General features: G+C 35.6%; 1 protein-coding gene across 4 annotated transcripts in view; it reads right to left on the minus strand.

The window, feature by feature from the left end:
- FGF14 (fibroblast growth factor 14) overlaps positions 1-24,648 on the minus strand; it is a 372,210-nt gene that overhangs the window by 59,957 nt on the left and 287,605 nt on the right. For all 4 annotated transcript variants that reach the window (XM_056501017.1, XM_056501008.1, XM_056501024.1 and 1 more), the window contains one exon: positions 17,948-18,051. In XM_056501017.1, the coding sequence (XP_056356992.1) occupies positions 17,948-18,051 (104 nt within the window). The remainder of the gene's footprint in view (positions 1-17,947; positions 18,052-24,648) is intronic.

The raw sequence follows: 24,648 nt of genomic DNA on the forward strand, positions 1-24,648 counted from the left end.
ATGCATCTCAGACCTCACAATCAAACTAATGCCAGTAAAACTGAGGTGTAAATCACAGCAATAAATGCTTTGCCCCCCCTCCTAAAGTGTTAGAAGTTCAACTGCTTTTGAGTTCTTTAATATACCTCATTTTCTGTGATAACCTCATTACACCAGAAAATAGGCAACTGTTCCATCATTGCATTTAATGAAATAGGAAGTGGAACTTTCAAAAGTATTCACTCTTATTTGGGCTTTGCTCCAGTTGAATTTAGGAGGAGTTTTATCTAAAATGAATATATTTATGTTTGGGCAATTGGACTGCTGAAGGAGGTTGTGAGCTACCCACATTGTAGCTACAAACCTGCGCTGCGGGTCCATGAGATTTCAACCAGGCACAGCAGCCACACATTACTTTTTCTTTGAGCTCTGCAGGACATCAAATGAAAGCCATTGCATGCATTGTTTTCTGAGAAATAATTTAGACTAGATAGCTTCATTTCATTTTGTTCTTTCAAGGATAAAAATGAAGATCTAGACCTCCATGGAAAAAAGGACAGCACTGAAGACTACTTAAAAACTATTTAGAACATTTGAGTGTAAAGATTTTTCAGTGCTCATTTTTAGCTTTGCACACTCAAATGAAAATGAATGTCTACTATGACTCTAGCTTTGGACAAGAAACTAGCAAAACACCCAGTAGGAACCACTGAGACAAGCAAATAAAAAAAGAAAGGAAGTGGACAAAATATTGTTAGAAGGATTTTCTGTGCTCCATGCTGCTTACTGGATTTAATTTCTATTTTAAATAATTCCTACTTCCCTTCCTATATCCTTCTTTTTGTATGTGATAGTTCAAAATAAAGCTCTAAGCTACATTTTGTCCTACAATTTGTAACAATTATAAACTATTAGCATGTGTCACATGAAAATGGAAGTATTAAAGGAAATTAACCCAAACTTTGCAGTACCAAAAATTCTTAAAAGATTCCACTAAGTTTTTTAATGTTCTGAAGCAGACCTTCAAATACCATGAACACATGATAAAACTTTTTTCTAAGGATTTACATTAGGAAAACATTTTTTAATTGATTAATTTCTACATTAAAAAAGGTTAAGCTGAAAGCACGCCTAAGAAAGCAATACCAGGGAAAAGACTTTTCAACAGTATGTAAAGAAAAAGGGAAAAAACAAAGGAAAAGCTATATTATAGACTAATATATCTTCTATTTATGCTATAGATAGCATTTATGTTTACATAATAAACCTGTACTCTGCAGGTAAAATTCACAAATTACCTTTCAGATCTCAACAGGAAAAAGTAAGTATATATTTATTATTCACATATTTTCACATCATTTACCCCCAGTAACATTTGTTTCTATGATCTTTTTATTCTTAGGTTGTTCTCATTTCAAAGCAATCTCTGCAACAATTTCTATTTTGTATATATGAGGTTTCAAGTGCACTAGTCTGCTCCCTACCTTGTCCTGGTAATTGTCTTGAAGAGCCACTCAGAGTTGGGTGCCAGAAAAATGCATTCCCATTATCATCTTACATTTCCAAGTTAAGTGGAAATTTTTTATTACAGTATTTTTTTTTCTTTTTTTTAATTTTTATTTTTTATTAAGGTAGCCAGTCTCGTACTACTGGAGATTGTACAATATATCCTGAAGGCATTCTCACTGAAAGGTCTTTTTCTTTCCCCTGACCACTGTTACAACAGTGTTCCTTTGAATAGCAATGAAAATTATTATACATAATGGAAAATCCTTTTGGTTAAGTTTTCCAACTCCATTTGTAATATACATATTATATATACATATATATACATATATATATATATACTAATATATATATATACACTCTATATATATATATATATATGCACTATGCTATACATATATATAAACTATAGAATTATACTGCATTTATCTACTGCATTTATCTTTTCCTCTGCCATTCTTATGGTTTAAAAGTTTAGCCACTCTTCATGTACACTCAATTTCCTTTTGGAAAGGAAGCAGTAGTCTTAAGGAACAAAAGTAGAAAATTGGATGCTCTGTTACACATGTACTTTTCTTGGAAAATCTTTTGTAGCTAGGTTTTGCACAATACTCACTGATTTAACTCCCTCAGGAATATTGTTTGCAGCCTAATACTCCGTTGCACTAAGCATTTTAACTGCAGGAATACTGCAGAATGGATTTTCTCTACAATACAGGGCTCTAATACTGACTTAAAAAAAAAAAAAACGAACCTTAGGGGATATTTCTGATTTCATTACCTTTTTAGCAATTTGTTAAGCAAGCTAGGGACCAAAAGCAAAAAAACCCAAAGCACTCCTAGTCCTGTACTCCTCTTTGCTCCTCTATACTCTGATGTTTTTTGACAAAAAGCATAAATTTGCTTTGAATATAATATTACTAGTTTGGCCATTTTTAGGACATTTTAGTGTCTTCTAGAGCACTAGAAGACACTGTTTTTCAACATAAATTTAGTAAAACATGTGAAGCTGCTCTTCGAAGTAAAAGGGAGTGATGCACTCCAAATATTTTCATATCCCCTGACATACAGCATTTGGAAATACAGAAAGGGGAAAAGTTACCCAAATTATTATACAAGGATTCAAATAGTGGCATTCTTGAAGCCCAAAGTAAAATGCATATAATACACCATGTACATGGTGAATTACACTTAAGAAAAGCCTTCGAGGAGATAGACCAAGCTCCTAATGCCAGAAGTTCTGACAAGAGAGGACAGGTCTCTTGCAAGATCACACTAACACCTTGCTATAAATGTTATTCAATTTCTTTCAGTAGCCTAGAAAAAAAAAAAAGTAATTTAATTCTAAGATAATTTTTTTGTTGTTTTATTAGCTTTATTGCACAGAATAGATATAAAGCCATTTTAATACAAAGAAGTAGAAATAAAAGCATCCTTTCAGTTTCAACATTAAATCTTCCATTATTACATTACATTTAAGATGAAAGAGAAGCTACTAAGTGCATTTCATCAAAATCAAAGAACCCTGTTCAATTTTATTGAACTAACACCTTTCAAATATAAAAACTTTGCAAGTTATGCCACTGAATTAAGTGTAGAGGTCTGAAAAAAAGTTTTGTTATTTTTCTAAGCATTATTTACATTTCAAATCGCCTTTGATGGTATCAAGGAGTAGATGCCAAGTCTAAAGAAGCTTTAACAGAACATGGCCTTGAATGCTTTTCATCTCACTGCATTTCACTTAATTGCCACCCAGGAAGTACATATTTTATATTTTTAAATGATGTGATTTTGAAATCATTATGTATTACTCGACATGTGAAATGACCAGTTATGTTTGATCTCTTCAATATCCCTTTTTTTTTTTTTACTATATCTTACTATTTTTTTTAATCTTACACTATTCTCCACATAGCTGACTAGAAGAGAGTCTTATTTAGGGAAAATTTTCCAAGATGCAGTAGAAAATGCCAACAGCTGTACCTAGTCCTACTTTGCCTTTATCTACAGCATAGCAGGGAGATTTCCATGGTCAAGACCAAATGAGCCAGATCAGGTTGGGAAAGTTAAGTTTTAATTGCATAGTGATAAGGTGGCTCAATATAAAATTCCTCTGGAAGAAATTGCAACTTAGTCCCTGTCCAGGTAATCCATTTAGCTAACAAAACAGGTTTGAGGGAAGAAATAGTTACCAGAATTAGAAAATTAAAAAAAAAAAAAAATTAAAAAAAGAAGACAAAAAGCTCATTTTTAGACTGCTATTTTGAACATGAGGTTTTAGCCCCCAGCAAACAAACTGTATGAAAAAGATGTTTTCTCACTGTTCTGCCACTGTTCACCGTTTTGTTAAAATGATAAAAAAAAAATCTACTGAAGACACATTCCTGAAGACAGCACGTGGATGAAAAATACAATTTTGCCATGGCTTAGTGGCAGAAATCAGGGTATTCCACACTGCAGACTACATCAGGCTTGCTGCAGAAAGAATTTCACAGTTTTGTTAAGTTTATTCTCCCATAAACTTACCTGGAGTCATTGGAATCTGTCAATAACTTCTGCAGACAATTCCCACGTAACAGAAGGCTGTATGACTACATTCAAACCATGTGCTATGGTGCTATGATGAATTTATTATGACTTTCAAAAACAAGAAAGCAGTGGGAAATTCAGGCACTTGCTTCCTAATCCTATCAGTGTGTGGACTGAAAAATCTAGAGAAAAATTGATTTCTAGATTGAAAAATTTCTAGAGAAAGATCTAGAAGCTCCATACAGATTAGCTTCTACTATTACATATCTCAAAACTCTGCTTCATAGTTGACACTTAATATAGACTTCTGTTACCATGATCAAATAAACCCTTCTCAATTAAACAGCTTCTTTTACAAAAGGAAGACAAAGCTTACTGGCATTATTGTGCAGCACACATGGGAGTAACAAAGCTACATTCATTTCTGCATGTCTGATTTTTTGGGGTCACCAGGCAGAATTTGCCACCAAAATAAGTTTCTGTCACTATGATATTATAGACATTTTTTGGTACTGCTAAGGCTCTGGTTTCACTCATGGAAGCAACAGAGTTCCCTCCCCACTGAGGCTACCCAAGAGCATGAAAACTACTGAAGTATGTGAGAAATTCTATAAGGAATGCTATTCTTAATACATAACAATAAATATTACTTTATTATAATATTATAATTTTAATAACCTGCCCTACAAAAGCCTGCCTTCCTATCAGTATTTCAACAGTGATGGTTAGAATGAAATGTGATAGAGAAAAAGATGATAATGGAAATATTTGCTTATTTTTTATTGTTACTTGTTTTACCTAGTCATACTATAGAATAAATAAATGAATCTATTTATTTGATTGTCTTTTTACAGTTGAAAGTAGATATTTACTTCGAAATAAAAGAACAGTATGCCACCTTAATAAGGACTTATCCAGCAGAGCTGGCTTTCCAGGTCACTCCAATCACAGAACATATCAAGTTGACATTAAAAGAAAGATACTAACAATATTAAGCATAGCTAGAGAACCCCCTGCTGTCTACCAGTGACAGGAACTGAGTTGGAAACCTTTAGTAAAAGCATCAGGCCAGGAAATGTCAAATAAAATTCCTTCTTCCATCCAGAGACAAAGGAAAAACAGTATAGCACTACTTTAACAAGTAGGACTTGACAAAAAAAGAGAGAAAATAGATACAGGCATTTTCCAACATTTCTTGTTTTGACAAAGCAAAGAAAGAGAAGAAAAGGAGGTTGTTTCAACTTCTTAGGAAAAAAAAAAAAGATATGAACAAATCTATTTACAGAACTTCTGAAGTCCATCTCTTTCACAAAAATTGGACTTAGTCTAATTATAAATACATGCACTAAAACACCCCTTTATGCATATAAATAATAAGAGCCTTTTTAAATGAACTTTTATTTATGAAGTTCTTGTCTTTTGATTCTGTAGAACTTTTACTAAAAATTACGGGAAGATTTCAGCATTCTCTCCATTCTTAAAAATCTTGAAAATTTGGTTGAGTAATTATTTCTGTTTTCTGCACTTTTGGATTATTTACTTTATTAATGATGAATTCAGAGCATCTCTTTCAAAGTACTTTTAATTTTTATTTAATATCTTGAATGCCTAGAGTGCTACAATTCTTTTACATCATTCCTTTATTCAGCAATATCTATGTTAACAGGTAACTCTTGCAGGAATTTTTTGACTTTTCAGTTAAACAACTATCAACATTTTCTTTACATTTCCATGATCCATGTTTTATTGTTCAAATCTACTCATGAAGCTTCTACCACTGTAGGCTCACACAAAAAAATGTCTATGGAACTTATGAGGATAACAAGGTTATAGTACAATTTTTAAGACCAGGACTGAAGAACTCTATGATATATTTCTGAGTTTGTATCTAGGAGAAAATAAAACTGAGTTTGCCTCTTCACAACTAATAAAATCTGTGATTGCCAGAATAAAAAGTCGCTTAGTGTCAATGTTGCGTCTTGTCTGTCTCTAACATGGCCCATGTTCCTGCACTTCCTATTAGGGTAACCCAAATAATTTCAAGTGAGGCTACTTTTATCATGGCTATTTTCTGACAATATCCACTAGTGAGACTGTTTTCCTATGATTGACAGAGTTTGAAGTGAACCTAACATAATCTACCTAATCTTAATCCTTTTGTCTGTCTTCCCTCTCAATGTCACACTTGCACATCCAAAGCTGTGAGTTGGACAAAGTGGTTTAGACACCACCTCACTGTTCCTTATAGTTCATCTATAGATCAGTCACTTTCTCATGATAATCCCTGAAAATCAAAAATCAGTTGACCTATCTTCTACTCTAATCATATCCATTGAAGAAAAGTGACTTTCACAGTACTGAGCACCAGGCAGGATGCTGGCACTTATCAAAGATGCAGTGAAATTTCTGTAAGTATTAAGGGAAATACCAATTCTATCTTCTATTCTGTTTTTAAATGCTATTCTTCAGCCACCTTCAATGGTCAGATGAATGCTAAATGGGTGATAGAATAGCCTCAGCTGATGCTGTCTGAAGTTGTCACTTCCAATGCCTGAAAGGCTGATTCCTTCATCTCCTTTGCTGCTGGTGCCAATAGATACTTGAAAATGAAGAGACAAGGGCACACTCCTGATCTTCAAATGTCAAGAAGAAAATAGTCAACTTGGTCATACTCATGAAGTAAATGTTGAAACAGAATATTAAATACTGCCTCTTTCTATGTTACCTCAACCCTTAAAAGAAGTTATCCAGAGAAAAAAGGGGTGGGGGGAGGGAAAGAAGAAAGTACAAGGTTGAAAGCAGGCTGAAATTAAAAATGCATTTCTACTAACAGCATTTGTGTACTGAATAAAATGAAGGTATTCTCCCTGATATATTCTGTTCAACAAGCTGAATGAGAATGCTGCTTACACTTTAAAAAATCCTGCCAGTACCTGCTGAAGTATAAATCAACAGCTTCAGATTCCACTGAAACAAATGGAAGAACTGCTACCAAATCTAAAAGTCATTCTATGCCATTGTAAAAACAAAAATATCTCTACAGAGATTGTGTTTTCAGATGGTCCTGTATTAATTATACTTTGCTCTTTTGTCTGACAAGGTTATTCTCTCATTATCACTCTAACAGGTATTTTGTACTTCCCTTGGCAGGGAACACACAAACCCATTCCAGGGTAAAGAAAAAAATACCAACCAGAATTCTGGAATGTAGTTAATACCAAGCAGGTCAACTTTTTATTTAAAATTTTATAAGAACTTTTTTTTTTTTTTTTAATAAAGCCATACTCATCCAGTAATACAAAACACTGGGGTGAGAAATAGTAGCAATACTTGACATATAGATTTAAAAAACCTTATACCTCTACATATTCCTAACATCATCTAACCTACTTTTAAGAGTGATCTTTTCATAATATTATTCTCTTTGCTGATGATCTGGGCTGTGCTAATTTTTGGCCTGTAGCCCGAACAGCAATGTGAAAGAGTACAACTGCTTAGGGGACATCAGTCACAACATGGAACTCACATGCTGGCCAAGAGGGACATGAAAAAGAGAACATATTATACTTTTGAAATGTTGGCTGTATTTTGTTTTGTGCCTGTGGTATAAAGCCCTGTCTCTATCTTTTTAAAATTCACCAGCCGTTAGGCAATTCTGCAGTAAGTAAACAATTCCATGGTGAATTAGGCAATCACATCTCTTTTGTGGAAAACTTTGGGTCTTTAGCTCTGTACATCTGTGGAGTCACAAAAGTATTTCATTTTCATGTTGAAACATTGTTTTCAGTTTTGCAGACACAATCACACTAAAGATTAAGTAATACCATGGAAATGTCTGGTAATGCTAAAAAATCGTATCAGTCTGTTAATAAGCCAAAGCCTTCCATAGCATGACATGCTATTGGAAAAAGAAAGCCATGGGTGCACAGAGGAATTAAGTCTTCAGGTTTTTGTTCCACTTACTCAAAGTACAAGCTTTTCCCACAAATCCTATCTAAAGACCAGGTGTTCATGGTTTTCCAGGTAGTGGCATCATCATGTCACTTTTTATTACAAAATGCTTAGTGACAAATATATCAGGAGAACAGAATGTAGAGATGATTCACATCTGAATTCAAACACAATGGGGTGACTTGTCTGCTCACCCCTACTCCAATGTTTTTGCTGCAGTGAAATTCAGGTTTGACTGCTGATTTTTCTACAGATTTACAATTCCTTGTGAGACACCCTCGGGGAGAGAAAATATTGTCCCCAAGGCTGTATTTGTAGTCTGCTAAAAAACAAGACTCATTGTCAAATCAAGAGGAATCACTCAAGAGAGCTTCTCATCTGACAGTGCATAGAATATGCTGAATAAACACTGAACACAAACTCACCAGTTTAACCTTCCAAGAGGGATTTCTGAAAATCCTCTGTTATGCCAAGCCTGATACCTATGAGACCAGCAATTGTAACTAGCATCAGAACTGGGCCAACACTCAGTACTCCTAAAAATTTCAGAGCCCTTCAATATTCAGGCAGTATTTCAGAAATTTAAAATTGGGATTTTTAATTACACTAAACTGTGGGCAGAAAACGTCCCACCACTGCTAGGAGCTATTCTGATGCCACAACTAGTGCCTGGTCAAGTAACAAGACAAAGGAACCTCATGCTTTCCTTTGGGATGTCTGCTTCCACCTAAAACTGCCTCTGACTGAATGGTGTCCCAAATGGGAAAGAGGAGAAGGCAGGAAAGAGTCACATCCTATTCAATTCCTGGCCCTGTGTGGGAATGAAGATCCATGATATTTGTCTAAATGAACATAATGAGCATATATAATCATGCCCTATCCACAGGAATACACCAAGGAACTCTGTTAGGGAAAGTTGCCAGCAGGTAAAGTGGAGGATTGAGGAAGCTGACAAACCAAGAGGGAAATCAAGACTTGATGTTAGCTAGCTACGTACAAATTGCTGGACTGGACACTTGTTTTCCCAGCCAGTTTTGTATAGACAAAAATCAGCGTTGACACACTTATTTACATTGCAAATGATCTCTAATCAACAAATAGTTAGCTACAAATTTACCTCAAGGGAAACAAAATGCGGTCTTTAGTTTTCCTTTCAGAGGTTTAGCTCCCTGGGAATGACAAGGCTTCAGGGATAATCCCAGCCTTTTCTGTGGACACACTCACCCACAGACTGTCACAGGTCTGCAAAGCTGCACACAAGATCTTGTCCCTGGAGACAGAAAATCCCATGGGGAAAGGAGGTGGAAGCAGCCCTGTCCCCTGCAGCATGCACACATGAGAGGGGACTGGGAACACCCGCAGGCAGGTCCCAGATTAACAAGAGAGGCCAAGGCAAGGGTCATTAGCCAGGACATGCAGAATCAGCACTTCCATGGACCTACCCAGATGGTCAAGATTCCATACAGGATCCAGCCTATGGCTAAAGCTGCCTTAGAAACAGAAACATCCCAAATTTTTCCACAGGGAGACTTGGCATATGGGAAAATTACAGGGCATATAAATTTATCCCTGACCATCATTCACTAGTCTTAGCCACACATTTGTCTATTCAAATGAAGAAAAAGAATATTCTACAACAAGAAAATAAATGTCCAACATAACATGGTGAAATAAAACCCCTAAAAATCAACCTGTTACAGAACTGCAACAGATATTGTGTATAAATCAGTCATTTACCTATAAAACACTAATACCAAATTCATCTATAGCTTTTATCTATAAATATTTACAGAACTGTAATTTTTATACAAAGCTCTGTTGTATACAGTGGAACACTATAATAACATTTTAGATATAACATCCTTCTTTTGAATTCTAATCATAAGGACTATATATGATACTAAATTATGTTGTAAAGATATGATGATAATTTAATACACATATATTGAGGCCAGACCATCTTATTATAGGAGATGAGGAGCACTTTTGAAAGTTCCCTGAAATTATAGGATATTTGCATAATTTTCTTTAATTACCTAGGTAAATATCATTCTCATCTTTTTCCTTGATATTATCAAACATAAACTGAATATTCTTATAAAGGTATTTAAAGTTTTTAGAGATTTTTTTTTTTTTTTTAAAAACCACAAAATACGCATTTGACTATTTCATTTCTGCAAGGTACTGTGGATTTTTTTCACATAATAAAAGCAAATTTTTGCCTGGCTGAAGTAATTCTTCAGGCAAACAGAAACATTCTTTTGAAAACAGACTATATACTTGAAGGTTCTTACTTAATTTCTGTTCATCTATCTCTATATCTAGACATGTATCTTTTGGAAAGAGCCCTGAATAACAGATGATACATTAACTATGCAGTTACTATGCACCACACGTGTCTAAGTGTTCTACTTCACAGAAAGTTGGGTTTTTTCTTAACTATACTTCTTGATGATGCAATACGAAGTCTCTTCTACACTGTAAGAAGTGGATTACAATTTAGCATAGAATCCTCCAAAATTGTCTTTAATATTTTCACTATTCATCAACCATTAATGGAAAGAAGTAGTAGGAGATTGTTTTGGAAACATGTTTTTGATAATTGTCTAAAATTTGAGAGATTCCAAGTCCTTGGTAGCCTCTTTCCTTACTTGGATAAAATTAATGAGTAAGATTAAACAGTAATGAATGGAAAATTAGAAATTTCAAGCATGATCCTTTTTGCTTGGGAAGTGACAATTAGAAGAGAAGCAAGCAAACAGAAGGCAAGAGTGGTATACAACAGAGAGTGAGATGAATTCAACAGTTCAGATTGCAGACAGCCCCAAATTTCTAAGAGCAATAAAGCAGAGCATAAAGAAACATCCAGAAGAGTGTAGTTGTATTTATGCAACAAAACAAACATTGGCCAAAAATACAGGGATGTTACCATGAGAGACAGGATTGCCAGAAGCAGAAATTTGACAGACTTGATTAAGCTGCTGGTCCATCAAGCCTGTGCTCAGCCTTTAGCTGTGACCATTGCACAACAGTCCAGAGACAAACCTCCTTCAGAGCAACTCACATTATGATGCTGTACATTGAGGAAGGCATTCCTTTGTGGCAGTCATCCTAATTCCTGAAGCATGACACTAGATTACCTCATTTTAGAATACCTGCCTACAGCTACTATTCCTTGTCATACAATTATTGAAAAAAAAAAAAAGAATCCAGCTGCAGCTGCAGACTCTGTGACTGTCCATGCTTTGCCAAGTTTGGAAGAGCAACTTTTAATCTTGGAGCACTTATATACTTTCCAGGGAGAAAGAACACATATAGTAAGAGATTTTTTGCACAGGAATACGAGAAATATACATCAGAAAGGAAAATAAATAATTTAAGCAAATATTAGACTGTTTATAACAGATAAAAATTCAACTAGATCCTAATATTGCAGACATTAATGAAAACAAACAAGACATACATATTTGGTTTAAGTGGCAAGAAACAGTGCTGCAAGTTTTGAGTCAAGTTCTATAATTACCCCCAGTACAACATTCAAATTCCTGGAGGAAACTATGGGCATAGATTAAGAAGCCACACTGAAATCCTGTATCCTTATATATTCAAAGTAGCATTTTTCATTAAACATATGGTTTATGAGCAGTAGTTCAAATAGCAGCCATTTGTGGGTGTGAAAATCTCAGACAGGTAGTAATCAATGTAAGCATGAGACTTGAACAATAGTGGTATTATCCTAAACATTTCTACAATGATGATATCATTACAGAGTTTTCTACAACACTGTTCTGCTCCACTGTGCTATTTATCCACTTTCTTATATCCCTTCTTATCACTGTCTCCTCATGTCAGCTTCATTCCATTCATCTCTTCCCTTCTCACTTCTCTCCTGCCTTATCAAACTCTCGAGTGTCTCTGCATGCCTCCATTTTTTACCTTATCTTATGGGTGAAAGCATCAGCTTCAGCACATTCAATCAAAACTGTACTGAAAACCTAACCTCCTGAAAAAAAGTCATGGACTTAGTATGTATTTTGTACCCCTTTTCTACTACTTGCTGTAGCAGGGACACCTGACACTCTTTTGTGAAATACAGCAGGGCTATGTTATCAGTTGTTCCTTAAGTGCTACCATGGAATAAATAAATTCATTAGAAATTTTCTCCATTTATTTTTGGAAGGCAACCTGAGAGACAAATTATCTACCTCCAAAAACAGATATAAATAAGCATAAACCATGCAGATGTTTTCCTCCTTCCTGTCAGTGTATTTCAACTGCTGGAACATGCTGAACTTGTTTACCTTTTGAGAGCTGCAGCTCAGTTTACAGAGGAACACAGCCCTGAAACAGGCTGTATCCCTCTAAAAAAAATAATTTTTTAATATGAAGCAAATGTAGGTAATTTCCTAACTCATCCCAGATTGAATAAAAAAAGAACTGGAAATGCAAAAATGGTATACATATATAAGGAAGTACTTTAGTGGTAAGCCCTTGAAATAAGGGACTTTGCACAAGGTCCATGCCTTTATGCTCTTAAAGATATCACAGAATAAGTTTTCCAAAGTCCTTACCAGAAGCTGTGATTTTCAAATTAAAAATGCTCATTTTCCTCTCTCCAAAGTGAGCCAGAATACTTCCAAGATACAGATAATGACAAGAGAAATAAGGTCTTATCCTTTTCTTAGTAAAGCCTGTGCTGGAAGATAAATGTGTGGGAGCAGGTTGACACCCTAAAGCACAAATCTGACATAAGAAGGAAAATAATGTTTTCCATTGATCACAATACTATAAGATACTCCACTCTGATGTGCTTACATTTACAAAACCACAGATACCTCAAGAGCAGTGAGATTTACCCTTTTCAGACATTCAGCATACTGTTGACCACTAGAGATAAATGCTTTTAAATCACAGAGCAAGCTCCATTTGTTACCTTTTCTCCAAACAGATATATTCCCAACTATTTCTACAATACTTTGCAAGGTGGAGAATGATCTTTGCCACAACACAGGTCAACTACTGTTGCAGCAATGTTGACCTGATGTCAACATTAACCCCTTTTTTATTATTCTTGTAAAAAATTTAAAATTTGAAAACACATTTCCTCTTTGTTTTTGCCTAATTTAAACTCCGTTCTGCTCTGTTTTATGCACCTTTGAACCTTCAAAGTACTAAGCTTTGCTATTCCAAAGCACAAAGTGAGGCTCTATGAGAAGCTAGACAAAATTTATTTTTCATTTGACTTTGATTTGAATATTAGAAATACAGACTACTTCAGTTCTCACTCTTTTCCAGGCTTCACTGAAGGTGCTCCTATGTTCTTCCTTGAGGCTGAATTTTGTTCTCCTCAGATAGGTCAATTATGTGGGCTTAAAGAAGTGGCAGAAATAATGGCATTGGGAAGCTGTTGAAATGTCAGGAGAAATCCTCAAAGGCTTTTTTTTCAGGTGAGAGTTGCTGGAGTGATAGAACAAATACACTGCTCAGCAACAGATATTGATGTTCTCTCTCTTTCATGAAGGCTGTGACACAGACTGATATCTTACTGCAACAAAAACTCTGCCCCAACCAACACCCTCAACACTGTGTACTGTGGCAGATCAAAAAAACAAACCCCCACCTCACAAGATTAAACTGTTGAGTAGAGTGACATTCCTAATTCTGAAATACTTTACAAAAAGTTGGTAAAACCACCAAGACACGCAGCCATGTCTCTCCAGTACTTTCTGCATCCTTCCAGTGAGGTTCCCACTACCCCGTTTACAGAAGAGGTTTCTGGAGCCACAGTGCACAGAGGTGGAAGAAGGGACCAGGGAGGTCAGACCTGGCCCTGCAGGCTCAGGCATCTTTTAAAGCATCAGCCTTGCTAAGAAACCATGCAGTGAATTCCTATGACTTTGATATCTGCTGCTGGGCAATATCACAGATATACCCTTTCCTTTCTGGTTTAGTCCACGTCTCTGGTCTCAGAAAATTGGCAGAAGAAACACAAAGATGAAAACACAAGCAGGTTAAGATGTACTAGACAGGATTTTTCCTTGTCTACACTTTGGATTTTCCATTTTCTCTTACTCTGCTATCCATCAAATACAGGCAGTACCATGTCAAAGTGATCCTATGATGAAAAAAAAGAACCAGGAGCCCTTCCAAACACTCCAGATATATCAAATAATTCTGGAGAAAAATCCATTGATGTAAACCCAAAAGACTCATATCCTCATCACAGGGAAATTGGAATGACAAAATGGACTAAATATTGTAATTTTTACCTCTGAATTCATCCTGCTAAGGTAGCAGGAAATCCTAGAAGCAAACCAAAACCTGCAGCCCCCTGGAAGCTGAACTAATGAACCACTTGCAAAGGGAGTTGATCAAAATTAACATCAAACCCAACAAAGCTTCAGCCAAGAACTGCACTGCCACCTTCCTGCTGCAGGCAATGCCTGTTCCCCATGGAGAATCCCTGTGCTCCCTTTTTCAGTGCATGGCACCAGTTTCATTCCTTTTGATTTTGAGAATACAAAACCTGGAAATGAAACCTCATCTTGCTCACCTTTTCAGAAGGAAGAAAGGAATAAGGCATAAGTTTTGACTTTAATATATGAACATAACTACTATTTTAAAATCCTTGCTAGTAACTGAGATAGGTCTTCATGAAAAAATCCAGATTCTCCAACTAGTTTTCACAGTTGTTTAGACAGTCATAAATACTAAATTATTCACTGTTCATTAAAGCATCTAAAATAAATTTCTACTCACTTTTATAATTCTCATTGATCACTAACCTACATGTAGAACTGGGAAGCTGCCAGTAGGTAAATATATCCTATTTATGACTAGATATATATTGATATACAGATATAAGTACATACAAAGATACACACACTAAGAAATAAAATTGGACACAGCAATCCAAAGCTTCAAAATAGCTGAGCTTTATGAATAGCCTTTAAGTGAGCTAACCCTTAAAAGAATAAGAAAAAACACAACATGAAAAGGCTCTTTTTCTCATATTTCATATTATAGAAAATAATTAATTATGGTATTACAATAATTACTTTAAATGCATAGAAAAAATCAGGTTATGATTTTGTAAAAAAAATTGGAAAATTTCTCTCAGAAATTTTGAAAAACCCTATCAAACTCCAAAGATTCTTCTTCTCCTTTACTAGACAAGACTTTGATAGTGTATTTTAGAGACCCTGGCTCAATCAAATCTCAATGGACAGAACACAAATCTCAATTGTTGCAGCAGGCAAAATAGGTATGAAAAGCCCTTGAGGCTGATATTCCTACACAATTTGCTGTTCCCTCCTGTTTCTATTCCAATAAATACTGACATAACACTCTTCTATGAAGTTTCTGCACATTTTTCTAGTTCTAATTCTGAGAAATAGTTGAAAAAATCTTAAATATGACAGAATAAAGGGGGAAAAAAGAGTAACTCTTAAACTGAAGCAAACAACCAATAAAAAAGGATTTTAAAAAGGCAAAAAACAATTAAAATTTTCAATTGATAATTTGTATGCAAAATTAATCTGTCACTGTACCTTCATTTTCTTCTTAAAGAACACACAGGAGCTTCACACATAATACCTTTCCTGTCAGTGCTGTTGCTTAATTAGTCAATGTGATGTGAAACTTATGATAAAATAATTGAGTTGGGGCCTTCATTCTCTGAAGAGAGACATCAGCATGTAAGGTATTCTCACAAGATATAGGTTTCATATACTGTGAATATGAATGTGATGGGAAGAAGGGACATTGAGCTATTGTGTGGAGAAGGACTATGCAGAACTTCAGTCTCAACTTAGACTAAAAATGCTACTTAGTATACAGGGTATGCTTCCATTTTTAAAATCTTTATAAGAAATTGGTAATAAATATAAATATATGTGCATTTTAACTATCATTCCCATTATCAGCAGTCTTTTTCAGTGGTGGCAGTTCAGACTTGGACAACTTTCTTCTCCCATTCTCCCTTAAATAGCCAAGGGGAAAACATGTGACATGAAATACAGAACTTCTGCATTTAGGTGCAACAGATACACAGATGTGAAATAGACTCCAAAAGTCCACCAAGACAGTAACAGAAAGTGAAAGGTTAAAAACACTTTTCTACAAATGGTGATATATAAGTCTGCATACACTATTTCTTCATCTTCATCCTCAGGAGAAGACAGACTTCTCTCTGATGCTTTGTCATTTTATACTCAGATGCATTAGTCTTTAAGGTGAAAGCAGGCAATTGCTGAGACAAAAATGTAAAACCAGTGCTGTCACTACATTAACATGAAACAAACAAACCTCTTTTAATGCACTGATGTTTTGAAACCACTGCCTTTAAATTTTTTCTCAAATGTTATTATTTTTGCACTTGACAAAAGTTTAAGTTGAAAATCTTTTCACAGACATAAAGTCTTCCACTGTGTTTTCTAATGTGTCAAATTATCATTTAATGGACCACTCACCTTTCATTCTCTGCACAAGGAAGAGTAAGCATTACATTATAAAAACACTCATTTCCTTGCCTCACTTAACTCGAATCATTTCCAAAATAATACATAAAAACAGTGCCTACCACAATTTTTAAGTGTGGTCCACCTGCAAAATTAACCATCAGGAAACAGTACATCTTCTGAAATTTGAGTTTCTTTCTGCAGGACAGAGAACTCACTCCAGAAACAGTGCTGGGCAAGAATGTACTCTTCACTGTGCCAACACACAAAAAAAATGCTCTTCATGCCATGATCCAGAAATTAACTCCCCCACAATGCGATGGAACTGGAAATTCAGTAATTCATTTTCTCTAGTAGCTCTAGGTTTTTACTTCAAGTTTCTTCTGATAGCAAATATTACGTGTTTTCCTGTAATAGAATTTTTATTTTGAACAGATGTAAAAAAATGTAGATGATACTGCCAGAGTCTCCAGCAGGCATTTTATGAGGAGGAATTTTCTCTTTGTCTTGACATTGGCATTCAAGATTAGTTCCATTTTTTCTTCCTAATTAGCTTTTGCAAGACAATTGTATGTTTGAAAGAAACAGAATACTTTCCCTCAGGGCATCAGAAACTTAATCTTTCCAATTTCCTTTCAATGGACATTGAAAACAAAGCAGTGTATTGTAACTCAGTTGGGAATTAAGAACCATGTGATGCAAAAAATGGAAAAAGCACTATGCAAATAAATTTAACACAGATGTCAATAAAAACATAGTAATGAAAAATCCTTTAAGTCACCTTATTAATACCTGACAGAACTGCCTGCTCCCATTAAAGTTTGTTTGCCTTTCAAAGGAAGTTAAGATCCTAAATTTATACAAAACTGAGGAATTTTATATTCACAACACACTGAGTGATTAGCATCAAATCATTTGAAATATCATAAACAATCTGAGGTCTTTCCAGTCACTTTATGCAGCAGTCTTCTTTGTAACTCAAAATGCTTTTTTAAACTTCAATCATTCTACAAAAGTAATAGATCCTCACAGATTTGTTTATTTTCCTTATATCTGATATAAAAAGTCAATAACACATGCATACAGTTACAAGACTATGGTGGTAAACCAAAAGGTTGTTAATGACCTTTTAAATGGAAGCTGCACTCATAAGTCTTATCAAGAAAAATAAAGGTTGGAGTGGTTTTTGGATTCTGATCAACAAATCACTAAGAAAATAATTGCAGGTCTCCATTTAAAATTTTTGAAGAACTGAAAATTATAATATTTGTGGAATATGACACTACCACTACAGCCTGCCAGGAAAAGAGCTCTATGATATGTTTTTTTAGGATTCTTAACATTCAGACTTTCCTATGTAGTACACAGTAATTTCTACTGTGTCCCATTCATAGATAATGCCACACATATTCATGGTGCGTGCAAAGACAGACATTACAGGACTTTTCAAAAGTGGACACATCTCATTCCTGTGTGGCTTCCAACTTCAGCTGTGCCTTCCAAACAGAGTTCAGCATACTTACTGATGTGTAGAGGAAACCTTCTCCATTTAGGGCTATATACAACCCAGTCTTTACACCCTGGATAGCGACAACTCGAAGCCCCACTGGTATAAGGTTGAATAAAGCTGTGAAGAAAGAACATGACCAGATATAAATATGATACAGGTAATACTATGGTCTAATAAACATCATTAGCAAAGAAGAAAGAAAAACAGTTCCTATATATATGTTTTATGCTTTTAAAATTAGACTAACTCAGAAAATCTTGCTTCTTTGATTCTGGCAAGTAGCTCTTTATTTTCTTGGGCATTTTTATATCTTATGATTAAGAGGTGCCCTCATTAAAGACTGATGTCAAGGGATCTGTGATTTAATTTATTTTTTCTTCTTTTGTGAATGATTTATTTGATACAAGCAGTAAGACACTAGTGTCAGGTAATAACAGAAGTTTATCATAGTTTGTAAAAGCACTGAAATATGTGTTTAACTCTAAATGTGCATAAATGTTACTGAACTGAATGCAGAACTTGGGGTAACAATTAGAAAATAATTAGAAAACCACCTAATAACAAATACCCTAGAAATACTATATACCTCTGTAGTAATCCAAACAGCCACAACTTTGATTACTGTCTGAAAAAAGACCAATGTGAAGAGTGGGAGTTTACCAGCCTCACCACAGAAAAACACAAGCTGTATAAGTAGGTGGCATGAACCAATTCTCCTAAAACTTATGCCAGCACACACCTATACTACATTTACTGACTCATGCCAGAAAATTAGATGCAAAGCACATCAGTCTTGTAATAAAGGACCTGGATGAGACAGACTCCATGCTAAATGTTTTTCCACTGTGCATAAGCCAGGGACTCCCAAGTCCTTGGATGAAAACCAAAGCACAACTTGTGTGTTCAACACACGCAATGGGAACGATGTTTCTACCAAGTCAGGTCTCAGGAACACAGCAACACCTACAGGGAGTTCCTCAAAATTTAAGGAGGACATCCATAAGTGTGACCAAAAAGTGCACTGTATGAGGCTATCTGTAATCAGAATGCCAGAGCTGATATCCAAATCACAAGAAAAAGGATCATGTGATTGCAGTGGATAAATACATTTCTCAAGGTGGGGAAATTCCTGTTTGGTCAAAGGACAAAAATCCACAGTTTGTTTATGATTAATATGATCAAGCCTTTACAACTGAGAAAAAAACCATAGGTAGACTACTAGAAGTATAAGCATGTATAAAAAAAAGAGACACCTTTCCTATGGCATTTAATGCAGAAAAAGAATGTGTAACATCACATAACTTTAGTAATGCACAAAGCCAATTTACTGCTAGGAATTGTAGCAGAGTTCTTCCTAGAGCGGTGGAAAGGAAAAATTATATTCAAAAGGGCTCTAGAAGAACTAAAAAAAGTTTGGTAGGTTTACAAATAATGTAAGAGATAACAAGAATTAGCACAAATAAATAGCATTTTAATTTCTTTCATTTCCAAAATTCTCCATTATGTTAGGATATTACAGTCCTGCTTACAAAAAAAAAAAATATTTGGTACAGATAAGGTTCCCTCTCTAATAAATGTAAAACAGTGAAATATGGTGCTCACAGAAAAGATATCCTAAGAGTGTATAGGCCAAACACTGCATGGCTTGAGGGCTTTTAGTTCAATATAATTTGGAAGTCAAAAATAGTTATTAACTCATTCTTCTCAAATGAAACAATGTCAAAAACAGCAAAACCACTGTTGTGGGTTGTGGAAGGGGAGTCTGTCACAGCAAAACTAAGTATCAGATGGCAATTGAGCTTGGATTTTTTCCTAGAAGAAAAGAAATTGCAGGAGCAAACCTGCATATGAATGCCATGCTAAAGGGACTGAAGAAACAATTCAGGGGACACCAGGAAGGAAAAACAAAAAAAACCTATATAATGAAAAGAGATGAACACAAAAGACAAATCAGCCATGAGAACTAAGTCAGCTAATGAAAAATAACTCCTAGTCATAGTGGTTCAGTCAAAAATTCTGAAATTTAGATATTATTTGCCATAATGTCAATAAAAATAAAGCACCAAAACTAGAAACAAGAATAAAATCCAACCACCATTAAACAAGAATTTCAGGTCTGTAACACAGCACTGTTATGTGCAGCCTATAAAGTTACTGAAGTGCCTTATAGTTACTGGTGAATTCAGAAAGCACTGTGGAGGGCCTGTAATGCATCTTTTACTGCTACCAAATTTTAATTGGAGATTTTCAGAGCTCCTGTAATTAGTCTAAACCCTTAAAATTTTAGAGTGTGACCTGAAATGCTGCAATTCTGCACATTCAGTGTATTCAATTAGTTGCACAGAATCCTTCAGACTTGAGTGAAACTAGGGAGGCCAGTCTGCATTCAGCTATTGATTGACAAATGCTCAGCAACGTGTTTCATACTGGGGTCAACAAAACATGCACCAATAATGCACAGCATGTGGTCTTAATGTGCTTTGAAGCAGGCCAAAAGAAATTTGATTTCCTCCAGAACCTGACTGGGCAGCACTCTTCACTGGGCAAGACTTTTGTGTTCAATTGCACATTTCAAACATTCCTAGGATTCACCTGTGCTACACCTCACTCTAGTAAAAACCTACTCTGAGAAAAGAAGAAAGCTTTCTAGTGTCTGCTGGCATTCCAGTTCTGCAGAGCCTAACATTTTCTTACATGAGAGGGTTGCTAAAAAGAGCCATGTCCCCTGCTTGCTTCCCTCTTTAAGAAAATGATCTGAAACCAAAACCTGGGGAGTGGGGAGTGAGGTCCCTGAACATCTTTATGTGCCTAAAGCCAGTTCAGTGGGTGCACAGATGAGCTGAGAGGGGACACCCTCCACCAGCTCAGGAAATACAGCAATGCCTGGTGCTCAGTGTTCCCATTTTTCCATGCTTAAGTGGAAAGCCTGGCAATTCCAAACATAGAGTAAGATGTGGGAGCACCAGGGAAGACAAAGAAACTGATTGGCAAAAATGGTGCAAGTAAAACCCTTCCTCCTTGTCAGTGCTAAGACTGAACACTCCCTTAGCTTTGCTTTGTATTCTATCTAAGCCACAGCTACAAAGCATTTGGGCTCTCCTCTTTTCCTAAGCCTGCAAGCCTACTCCCACCACAAAAAAGATCAGAAAATGGGGGTGGGGACAGTTAGCAGGAACAACTGGCTTGAAAAAGGGTTATTTGTTTAGGTTTCATGGAGGAGACTTGCAGGAATTCCAAATCTGAGTTGGATTCTAATCCTCAAAAAGTTTCAGCAAAAGTTTGAGTCCACCTTATTTATAAACAATTACTCCTTTCTTGAGCAAAACACAAAACTGCCATAAATACTTTTCCTTGTTTTGTGTTATATCAACACAATTCATTAACTTGAAATCTGAAATGCCTGAAATCAGGTATTTCCATATACTTGTAAAAGTCTATTGAGGTACAGCTGAATTGTAGCTCCAAGAAAGCTGCTACTAGAGATCACTGTTTTTCTCAAGAATCTTGCTATAGACCAATTGTTGAAGAGTTATGAACTTGGAGCCTCCTCTTCATGCACTCCTGACAACCAACAAAACTTTCCAGAGCAGCAAATCTCCAATCAGATCAAGGCAGCTATTTCTTCAATTTATTTTCATCTGCAGGCCCACAGGCAAAAACAACAACTCCATCAAAACACCTTTTAGATTGGCAATGACTGCAAGGAGTTTGGTACTTAGAGGTTTGTCAATCCATTTCTTATGGAACAAACCCATTCTACCTGCCTGATCTGACAGAAGACATAAGAAAAACTTTTTTTTTTAACTATGACTGAACATTGACCTGTCAGACTAAGATTATCCCCAGTGGGAGAAACAGGCTTACCTAACTCCCAGAGGTGGTGTAAATAGATGAGTAAATGCCTGTATAAATCTTTGAAGACAAACTTCTGTAAAAACCAGTGCAAGCATCAGGCTGCAGATACTTCAGTGCAGTAATCCAAAATTAACATTCATTAATCCAAATTTAACAGCACTGCAGGTGTTTTTTCCCTAACCTTTATGAGCTTTATTTCTATCTAATTATCTCCTTTACCTTACAAGGCTGCTGTAAAGGTTATTTTATGAGTATCCTCAAACTAAAATATGATAGTGGTAAGTATTTTATAAAAACAAAGTTTATACTTCCACATTCAATTTGGAAGACATAAATAGAACATTAAAGCATGCATTAAAAGATGAAAATAAAGGAATGTTAAATGGTTGCAGGATTTCTTGAAGAGCAACTCTACCAGGTACCAAGCACCACAAAGGAGGTAAAGCATGTTTCAGCATGATAAAAGGTGTGCACAGCACAGCCAAATCAAAGTCTCTTGGATAATGTTCACGTTTTCATTTATCAGTTTATATAATGACTACCAATGAGTAATGCTCTTTTAATTAAAGAATATTATAAACATGCTATAAACACAACTGTAATTTCATAAGGGGTACAAATTGCAACATTTGAGTGTTCAACCAAGTCTGTCACTTATAAAGGAAAATATCATTTATGTTGCATTTTTTTCAGTGGTTGTTGGCTGAGATACACTCTAGGTGAATTAAAACAAGCTATAGAGCTGAAAGATTCAGGGCTTCAACCTCAGAAATTAAAAAGTTAGAACTGTCTGTTTCTCAGATTAATTAATCTTCCTACTAAACCTACCCTTCACTCATGAGACAAAACTTTGAAGATAGATCAAAGCCCAAAAATGAGCTGGTTTAGGTATGGAGGACAGGAGGAGAATATAATGCTTGTTACTACAAGCACATCTTGAAATAGTTTCCATCTCTTTATGATTTCTGTGTAGTTTCTTGTTTTTCCTCATTAATAATGATGAGGCCAGTGAAGCAAGCTGCATTCACACCTGTAGAATCCAGGAAAACAAGAGTGTGACAGCTACACTGAGGAAGACCTAAGTAACCAAAGCTACAGCTTTAACCACAGTCACTCCTGCCTCTGTTACAAGCTAGACAAAAGCAAACCAGAAACTGAAGGGCATTAGAGAAATTAAATTGAAAAAAAAAAAAAAAAACAAAAAACAAAACAGCTAAAACAAGGTATCACCGAGAGTGGGGCAAAAAAACATAATTGAATACAGACTGCACACACAAGATTATTTGGCTAACAGCCTTGATTTGGTGAAGTGATTTAAGGAAATTCAGCACCATTAACCAATAGGTGCATTAATTGCAATTGCTTCATGAAATATAATTATCTTGGAAAAGTTATAAAAAGAAATTACAACAATGAACTGGAACGTGTTGATCTGTTTAGGCTGGGTTCTAATATCATGGCAATCAACATGAGCAGACAAAAGTATTTCAGGGATGAAATTACACATCATGTCTTTCTTCCTTTTTCAAGTGCAAGTGTTTGCACACAGTAATACACTAAAAATGTTGTAATCTCTCTCTGCAGTCTCTAGCCTTTACTCAAACTGGGGCAATGAGCAGCTGATTAAAACCACTGGTAAAACTGATTTTAACTTCAGATAGAAGCAAATCTTAATCTTAGTGTGAGCTACCCCTCTATAACACTGTGACTCCAAAAGTGTGCAAATGTATGTTTACTGAGATATATATAAAATGAGTGCAGAATGATACAGGGACTTGAGGGAATTTTAACTTCAAGTACTTCTCTAACTGCTTGACACAGAATACATGGCAACTGCACAAAAAGTAGCAGCATGACTAAGCTTCATTTTCCTTGCTGAAGACCGAAAAGAAATTGCATCTTTCTTTGCTCCCTCTGGCTGCTCTGACACCCAGTTACTCAGCAGGGTCTCTTCAGGGACAGTGAGCATTGCAGAAGACAGGTGGGAGGCTGGCAGAGGTGCACACCCTTTGGCAGTCTGTATTTACTCTTTTTTTATGAAAGACACTCTGAATGGAAGTCATCCTCACTATCCAGGTCCATATTCTATCTGTCCTACAGCTGATGCACGTCCAATCCCTTCACCCACTGGGCACATGAAGTGGGCAGCCTGCAAGCACCATGGTCAGAAGCAGGATTTCCTCCCTTGGGCAGCTGCCAAAAGTTATTCACTTGTAACCCTCAGAAATTATCTTGTTAAGGAGCTCACAAAATATATCAAACATGAAATCCTGTTCATGAGAAAATTGTTGTAAAGTGAAAGTGAGAAGAAAAAACAACATATGCTGCAATAAACAAAAGCAATAGGAAAAAAAGAGGTCAACAGGAAATGAAAGGCAGCAGAGTGGAAAGGGGAAAAAAAACTAAGACTGGCAGCACAAAAGAAACAAACACATACTCGTATAATAATGAATATACCAAATAGGTAAATCTTTTCAGTTCTTAATATAGTGTTGATACATATATACCAACAAAATTTCAGATGCAGAGTGTAGGCCTTCCTGGCAAGCACATGAATTTTGCATTCTTCTATTCCAAACTGTTTTTACTAAAAAAATTGGAAAACTGAAGTAGTTAAAAAAATAATCCCACCAGTTAAAGACACAAAAAAATGCCTTTGTGGAAAAAAGCCCCACACCATTGTAGCCAAAAAATAACCTTGGAGTAAAACAAATTATTACTTCTATATGGTATTTGGTTGAGTTTGGAGGAGTTCAATATTTCAGAATACTTCTCATATACAATATACATTTTACAATTTGGAAAAAGAAGAATAAGGGAGATGGGCAGAGAGCTGGAAAATCAGAAATGGACAGAAGA

The sequence above is a fragment of the Oenanthe melanoleuca genome, chromosome 1, assembly GCF_029582105.1.
Source record: "Oenanthe melanoleuca isolate GR-GAL-2019-014 chromosome 1, OMel1.0, whole genome shotgun sequence".
In the NCBI taxonomy this organism is placed as follows: domain Eukaryota; kingdom Metazoa; phylum Chordata; class Aves; order Passeriformes; family Muscicapidae; genus Oenanthe; species Oenanthe melanoleuca.